General features: G+C 39.4%; 1 protein-coding gene across 1 annotated transcript; it reads right to left on the reverse strand.

Annotated features, from left to right (window-relative positions):
• Positions 1-1561: 1561 nt before the first annotated feature.
• LOC149237159 (clavaminate synthase-like protein At3g21360) lies at positions 1562-3052 on the reverse strand. The gene is made up of 3 exons (XM_089372593.1): positions 2663-3052; positions 2289-2536; positions 1562-1962 (listed from the first exon to the last, which is right to left on the reverse strand). Exons 1-3 carry the CDS (start codon positions 2948-2950, stop codon positions 1824-1826), a joined length of 675 nt encoding a protein of 224 aa, XP_089228719.1. The 5' UTR covers positions 2951-3052; the 3' UTR covers positions 1562-1823.
• Between the last annotated feature and the right edge of the window lie 5917 nt (positions 3053-8969).

Raw genomic sequence — 8969 nt, forward strand, 5'->3', positions numbered from 1 at the left:
GTACGGGCAGTAAGAGGTTAACCTCTCAGATTATTTGCCAACAACAACAATGCTTAATAATGGAAAGAAATACTACAGCAAATGCTTGACAGTTGATCCAACAACACCCATACTATTTGCAGAAGGCAGCGAGTAGCCTTCTAGGTGGGGTTGAAGGCCTTCTCACATGCTGCACAAAGCGATTGTCCAGCACCAGAACATCACCAACTTCCGAGGTGATGTCCACACACTCTTCTTTAGTTATCTGGAGGTATGATTCAATTGCCTCATCAGGAAAGAGGGAACCATCTGCAAGCATTGGGACTATCTCTGGAAGTGTTGAAGGGTTGAACCATGCTTTCCTATTGTCTGCATCTCCATCAACAGGTTTTATAGAAACAATAGGTTCCAATTCAAAAAACATTGTGCCATCATCTGCCCAAGTTATTTTGGCCACTGGAACACCTGACTTTATAAGCCTGGAAGCAACAACCTTACCACATGATCATCAATTTCAATTTATCTCAGAACAATTTGATTATTGAAAATGGTAATTGCATTTTAAATTTGAAGTGTTCTTGGGTAGAAGTGATCTATAAATGTGTGAAAAAATATTACAGCCTCATCTTCACCCAAAAATATAAATTTATCTCAAGTTTAAATAGCTAAAAAAAAGTAACACAGATTTTTTATTTCTCCACTCCTTATCTATGAAAATCAAGAATTTTCCCATCTTTAAATCTGAGTTAAAAGATAAAAATGAAAATGGATAGATGCTACATGTAACTTGTCATTTTATTCTTACCTATTTTTTTCTTCCTACTTGTTGCTGGTTTGGTAACGGGATTGCCAACCCTTTAAAAAGGATTGAGGGTCGTCTTCCTGAGGAATGCTGTAAGAATAGATCAACCCCTGCTCCATAATTTTTACAAGTTCTGGATACCTCTGTTCCATATTGTCCAGCACCAGAACATCACCAACTTCCCAGGTGATGTCCACACACTCTTCTTTAGTTATCTGGAGGTATGATTCAATTGCCTCATCAGGAAAGAGGGAACGATCTGCAAGCATTGGGACTATCTCTGGAAGTGCTGAAGGGTTGAACCATGCTTTCCTATTGTTTGCATCTCCATCAACAGGTTTTATAAAAACAATAGGTCCCAATTCAAAAAACATTGTGCCATCATCTGCCCAAGTTATTTTGGACACTGGAACACCTGACTTTATAAGCCTGGAAGCAACAACCTTACCACATGATCATCAATTTCAATTTATTTCAGAACAATTTGATTATTGAAAATGGTAATTGCATTTTAAATCTGAACTGTTCCTGGGTAGAAGTGATCTATAAATGTGTGAAAAAATATTACAGCCTCATCTTCACCCAAAAATATAAATTTATCTCAAGTTTAAATAGCTAAAAAAAAGTAACACAGATTTTTTATTTCTCCACTCCTTATCTATGAAAATCAAGAATTTTCCCATCTTTAAATCTGAGTTAAAAGATAAAAATGAAAATGGATAGATGCTACATGTAACTTGTCATTTTATTCTTACCTATTTTCTGCTTCCTGCTTGTTGCTGGTTTGGTAACGGGATTGCCAGCCCTTTAAAAAGGATTGAGGATCGTCTTCCTGAGGAATGCTGTAAGAATAGATCAACCCCTGCTCCATAATTTTTACAAGTTCTGGGTACCTCTGTTCCATATTGTCCAGCACCAGAACATCACCAACTTCGCAGGTGATGTCCACACACTCTTCTTTAGTTATCTGGAGGTATGATTCAATTGCCTCATCAGGAAAGAGGGAACCATCTGCAAGCATTGGGACTATCTCTGGAAGTGCTTAAGGGTTGAACCATGCTTTCCTATTGTCTGCATCTCCATCAACAGGTTTTATAAAAACAATAGGTCCCAATTCAAAAAACATTGTGCCATCATCTGCCCAAGTTATTTTGGACACTGGAACACCTGACTTTATAAGCCTGGAAGCAACAACCTTACCACATGATCATCAATTTCAATTTATTTCAGAACAATTTGATTATTGAAAATGGTAATTGCATTTTAAATCTGAACTGTTCCTGGGTAGAAGTGATCTATAAATGTGTGAAAAAATATTGCAGCCTCATCTTCACCCAAAAATATAAATTTATCTCAAGTTTAAATAGCTAAAAAAAAGTAACACAGATTTTTTATTTCTCCACACCTTATCTATGAAAATCAAGAATTTTCCCATCTTTAAATCTGAGTTAAAAGATAAAAATGAAAATGGATAGATGCTACATGTAACTTGTCATTTTATTCTTACCTATTTTCTGCTTCCTGCTTGTTGCTGGTTTGATAACGGGATTGCCAACCCTTTAAAAAGGATTGAGGATCGTCTTCCTCAGGAATGCTGTAAGAATAGATCAACCCCTGCTCCATAATTTTTACAAGTTCTGGGTACCTCTGTTCCATTCGTTGGGTGAGCTTATGGCTCAACAGGATTGCTGTCTGCCCTCCCTCCGGAGGTGCAATCTCACAGAAGAACAATATTTTTCTTGGAAACACAGGAAACTGCACAACAAAAAAAATACCCAGAACATTGATGGTCAAGAAAAAAAAACCTAATAGGAATAAGTTTGAAGAGAAAGAAAGAAGAAAAGGAAACTGTAGTCTGGAATGCTTAGAGGATCGGCTTACCATAGCCATCTCATGATGGAATTTGATGTGTTGATCCAGAGGAGCTTCGTTTGCTGTGTAAACCCTTCCTTCAACCCTGGTCCTTGAAGCTAAGCCCAGATATGGCTGTTCTTCCCATCCAAATGCTTCAACAACTGTGTTGAAATCGGATGCACTTCTCACTGGAAACCCTCTAAACAGCAACGCTCCAGCGCGATTCAGTTGATTGTGAATCCATTCCCTGTTCTGTTGGATGGCGTTGACAAGGGACCCAATTGAGGGGTTTTCATCTGGAGGCAGCAGAACCATGGGAAAGAGGGTGCCATCCTCGAGAATCTTCTGTTGGGCAATGTTCCTGGAGCTTCGTTTGCTGTGTAAACCCTTCCTTCAACCCTGGTCCTTGAAGCTAAGCCCAGATATGGTTGTTTTTCCCATCCAAATGCTTCAACAACTGTGCTGAAATCGAATGCACTTCTCACTGGAAGCCCTGTAAACAGCAACACTCCAGCGCGATTCAGTTGATTGTGAATCCATTCCCTGTTCTGTTGGATGGCGTTGACAAGGGACCCAATTGAGGGGTTTTCATCTGGAGGCAGTAGAACCATGGGAAAGAGGGTGCCATCCTCGAGAATCTTCTGTTGGGCAATGTTCCCTGGTTTCAAAATGGCCAATTCCTTCATTGTTTTGCTCATAAATTGTGGTTGTCTTACACGATATTGTTGAACCTTTGGTATTGTCGGTAGAATCTTGAATTTTCAGCTTCGGCTTCATCTTCTTTGAGTCCACGGAATTTGTGTGCTAGTAAAATTCGACCTGGAAGATATGTACAGCGAGGGCAAGTGCAAGGTCTCCACACCGAGAAGCACCTGGAAGTGGAAGCAGCTAGCGTCCCCTGGAAGTGGAAGCAGCGCAGCATCCCGCGGGGTCGCATTGTATACCAGTCTGATCAATTGGATGGTCAAGATCATTTTCATCGTCTAACATTTAAAATCAAAGGCTAAGACATGTACACGTAACCCAAAAGCAAAGTTGATTTCAAATGGAAACGCCTTACGGCGTAATTACGTGTTCACGTCAAATAAAAATTTAAAACTTCAGTTACAAGTTATTCAGAAAGAAGTAAATGTCCTAAATCACGGAAGATGGATAACAGCATAGTCTAAACACGCCATGATTTTGAGAAAATTTAGTTTAAATTTTTCAAAAACTGGATTACAACGGTTTAAATGTCGTATGGTATTGAATCTAATTCCAAAAAAAATTGATTTAAACACTCAGACAACTTTCTTGAAAAAAAATCACCAAACTCACCCTCCCATGAAATTTCATCGTGGCCCCGTTCGACAACCCCTTCAAAAAAAGCTTTTGCAGATTTGGGCATGCAGTACGGTTACGTAATCAGATTATAGTAGCCACGGGTCTCAGAGTTTTTGTGACTATGAATATGGAGGAGGTCTGCCGTAGGACTAAAACATAGAAAAAAGTACGTGTGCCCTTATCATGCGTGACTATCGGTGAACAAATGTATTATTTGTGGACACTTTTAACTCTTACGTTTTGGATATTTACGCCAACTCTATGTAAAACCCACAACTAGGGAATTTTGGCCCCACAAGCGTGGGTTACAATTAATATCGGATGAACAATATGAATTTTGTGGCCATGTCTTAGTGAAGATTAAGAAGTTAAATATAGTAATTACTTTCAAAGTTGTAAAGAATATTTTTTTTTCTTTGCAAATACTAAATTCTATTAAATGTAAGGAAAAATATTTTTACATAGCATCGAGGCTTGGAAGCGCTCAACAGAACAGAACTGTCCTTTTACAAACATAAGCTGGGGAAACCAGTTACAAAGATCAAAAAACCAGATAACAGACATAAAGAGAGACATGTTATGCCGAGAAGGAGAACTGAGCCAGCACAGAAACACAAAATCATTGCAAACCAGCACATAATGTGTCACCAAATCCCCATCTAGAAGCCAAAAACAGTAGGACATTAACACTGAACCTTGACCGCGAGCCTGAAACAGTAACCGAAACAACAAAAGGAGGCAGTCCCATGTGGCGCTACTTCTCCTTTGCCGGGCCATGGTTCTCCTTCTCAGCCAGACCTGCATCACCAGTCTTCAGACCTTCATTGCCACCCAAGTCGCTGCCAAGGATTGCCATGGCATGGCCTGCTTCGCCACGAGTCCCTTCTTCAGCAGTAGGTCCTGTATCTTCAAGGGGAGGAAGATTTTTGAGAAATTCCTCCTGTTTAGACTTCTCATTTTTCCAATTCTCCAAGCTGTCTATGTCCATGGAATGCTCACTGCTTTGGGAAGGATCAGGGGCTATGCAGGCCAGAGAGGAGACCTGATTTTCCTCTTCCGAAAGAATAATGGTAATGTGAGCAGTGATAAGCGGCCTATGCAAATTACTTTGAAATTTAAAGTGCGTGGTTTGGAAGGCACTATTCGGAATAGGCTTACAACTAGAGCTTAAAGATGGCCCAACTTCATGGACGGGGGAGGGACTGAAGGGTTTTGGCACTGTTTCCATAGCATGACCGGCTGGGGGATGCAAGCGGCTGTCACGACGCCCCCCTGAACGAAGCCTCTTACCCGAACGAACATGATGACAGACAGGAGGTAGGGCACAAATGGATTATGGATGGGAGAACCAACATAACAGAGTCGATTGAGGCGAGAGGGATGCCCAACAGAACTTGCAACCGACAACACAATATAACAGAACTTACAAATGACCATAGAACTTGCATACCACAACACAATGTGCGAATCGAGAACAGGGGATAAATTACCCTTAATAGAGTTGGCTTGGAGCTCGCAGCAGTGAACCAGAATTAGTCCATCACCAACAGCCTCTGCAAACCAGGTTCCGTTGCCGAGCGACTGAGCATAAGGCATGGTGAAATAGCTATGGAGCAGCATGATTATAACTGAACGAATGTTGCGTCGATCAACGCAAAGCATAAATGCGAATCCGCTAACTCATCCAACATTAATAACTTTCCCTACCTCATGTGAGTTTAAGTCCCAGGAGGCCATGTTGCTCTGCAGCTGGCAGTACCAGACATTAATTCCGTGCATGGGAAATAGTAAGGTTGATTGTGCCACCCGCATCTGGGAGTATTTCTTCGATCTTAGGCATTTCCTTCTGCACAAGATTATTGAAGTCGAGGAGTTGAGATTCAGAAATTAAATTTGCGGGTGATCCAACATGTAAATGCCTCCCACATTCAACTCCCATATTAGTCAAGAGGTTTGCAACTTTGTTCCCGTCCCTCCGAATGTGTTTCAAGGAGACCGCACTGTGGGAGGAAAACCAGCGCTCAATATGCAATAGCCGTTGAGCCATTCTCCAACGGTTACTGGCCTTGGACGAGGGGGAGCCCTGTAGAATTCTCGAGACCATTCGGATAAGAATTTGAGAGTCTCCCTCTATTAAAAGTGGGAAGAGATTCCTATCTTTAGCTAAAAGTAGCCCCTGCCAAAGACCTTCTAACTCAGCTGAGTTATTGGTGTCCCACCCTTGTGAGCGTAAGAAGGTTATGATATTAGCTCCCTTATAATCTCTGAAGATCCCTCCAAATCCAGAATTCCCTGGGTTACCCTTTGATGCACCATCAAAATTTAGCTTATACATGTTCATGGGGGGAGGGAACCATTTCGCCATTGAGGGACCTCTCGGAGGCTTTGTTCCTTTGATCAGCTGTTCTTGCTTTCTGTGGAAGTTCCAATTATTCCATATTGTTTGTTCCTGAGGGATAGTGGGGAGATCCTCTTGGTACCATGTTTTTAGAGATATGGTTTCTTCAATGTTTTGATTGATGATTTTCCATATGTCATCCAGCGTTTTGGAGTGATTTTTGAAAATTCTACCATTTCCTTTCCATATGGCCCATATAACAAATCCTGGGATGAGCTTCCAGAGAAAGTTCAGGATCTTGCTTTGAAAGGGGTGGGGGTCCCAATTGCGTATTGTAGCAGTTATATCTCCATTGGCTCCTCCTTCTTTTTGACAATGCAAGCTGATTTTTTGCGAGAGCTTGTGTGCCAACGGCCAGTAATTCATGAGGTGTTCAATGATTTCCTCTTCCTTTTTACAGTTGGGGCATATGGATGGTCCACTGAAGTTTCTTTTTCTCAGATTGTCCCATGTGAGAATCCTCTTGTGACAGAGGAGACAAAGAAAGGTAGACACTTTCGCCCACATGGAGGAATCCCATATTTTGCTCCAGAGTGGGTCTAGCCTCATTTGTTCATTGATAAGTATATTGTAGGCCTCTCTAGTGGAATAGGTTCCCTTTTCTTCATATCCCCATCTAAGAATGTCTTTTTCCTCAGAGTGTTGAATTTTCCTTTTTGTTAATTCTGTATCCAGAATTTGCTGGTCTTGCCTCGTCCCCTGTCCTATGATTTGAGTCGCTTTGAGCCACTCTCTGTAATCTTGATGTGAGGTGTTGCGCCAAAAATTCCTCACCGTGTTTTGGGGGTGCATATCCTGTTCCAGGGGTACATTTGGTGGGAAAAGGTCCCTGAGTTTGGGCATCTGTTGCCAAGAGTCGTCCCAAAATCTGGCATGATCACCATTCTTCACTTCCCAAAAGTTGTGCTGCTGTATGAGGTTCTTGTGCTGTTTGGCCGAGTTCCACATGATTGAGCCATTGCTAGTCTCTGATATTCTGATGAGTTCCTCCCTTGGACAATTTCCCACATATTTGGCTGTCCATAACAAGGCCCAAGGAGTGGGAGGTTCCGAAAGCCATTTCCACCAGATTCGAGCCCCCATAACAGCATTGCTGTGAGTGGGGTCTCTTAATCCAATGCCGCCTCCTTTCTTTGGAAGGCAAGCGGTTTCCCATTTAACAAGAGCCCACTTGCGCCGAAGTCCACTGCTGCCCGAGAGAAACGATCTTTGGATAGTTTGTAAAGGTATATTTAAGAAATAAAAGATTTGCAAATAAACTCTAGTATTAAATGTATGTGATTACGGTCTATTAAACTCTCTAATATAAGCGTTGTTAATGTAAGCATTGTTCATATTTATGTATGGGAACATAGTGTTGATTTTATTCTAAGGGCGTTTTCTCCACCACTTCTAACCAGAAACTTTAAAATTAAAAATAAAATAATTATCAATACAATTAAAAAAAATACAATGAAATTAATTATTCCTAAAACAATGATTTATCATTAAAGTAACAACAACAAAAAAATAATTTATCATTAAACTAATGACATAGACATGATTAGGGAGCTAAAAGAAAGGACTGCTATACAACAACATATAAAAACGAAAACTTGTATAAAAGTTAATCATTGCCTTAGTTTAACAAAAAAAAATTATGTGATGCTAGTGTTGAGTAGAAAACAACATAGGATTAGAGTGTGGTATTACGAGTGTGGTATTACGAGTTTGAAAAGTATGAAAGGGTTATAGTTTTTTTTTTCCTTATGCTTTTACTTTATAGGTACACAACTCCTGGTTTAGCCTTAGTCTCTAATGTAAAGAAATCATATGTTGAGGTTACTTTATTTTTTAATATTTCTTTTCTTCTTTTCGAAGTACACAACTACTCATCATTTAGCATTAGCTTCTAATGTAGAGAAATCAAAATATGTTGTGCCTACCTCAGTGACAAATCATATTTGTTTTTTTTATTTTTTATTTTTAAAGTTAATCATTTCTTATAATAAATTGGTATATCAAATAAATAATGATATTTTAAATTAAAGTTAAATTAACGTATTGGGTAGAAAATGGAAATGTTTACGGGAGAACTTTTTCTAAATATCCCAATAAAATAAGAGAAGTACTTTCAAAAGTAACCGAAGTTGGTATATCAATAAATTGATTTTTCTCTCTTTTGAAATCAATCTATAAAGAAGTAATCGATGCTATAAATCTTGATACAAACAAAAATTATATCGATACCATACAACTAGATACAAACGAAAATTATATCAATCTAAGAAATTTGAGTGGTTGAATCCTATAGCATTGACATGATGAGCTTTTCCTGGGTAGCTAAGTGTGGCCATTAGCCCAGAAAATTGCAGCTACTTAAGGCCAAAGTTTAAAACTTTCTTTGAAAATCCCATCATGAGAAAAAAAAGTAGTGTTCATTTTTTTTTAAATCCCATAAAACTTCTTGATACCAAAGTTTAAAACTTTCGTTGAAAAACCCATCTTGTCAGAAAAGAGAGAGCTATCATAACACAAAACCATAATAAATCTATAACAATGAACTACCATATCCATAGCACATCAGTGAGAACATATTTGTAATAATAAACTGTTGTAGCTATAAAATGTGAA

Source organism: Pinus tabuliformis, chromosome 8 (genome assembly GCF_031772625.1).
Source record: "Pinus tabuliformis cultivar Carrire ecotype Pingquan chromosome 8, CPIR1, whole genome shotgun sequence".
NCBI classification, from domain to species: Eukaryota; Viridiplantae; Streptophyta; class Pinopsida; order Pinales; family Pinaceae; genus Pinus; species Pinus tabuliformis.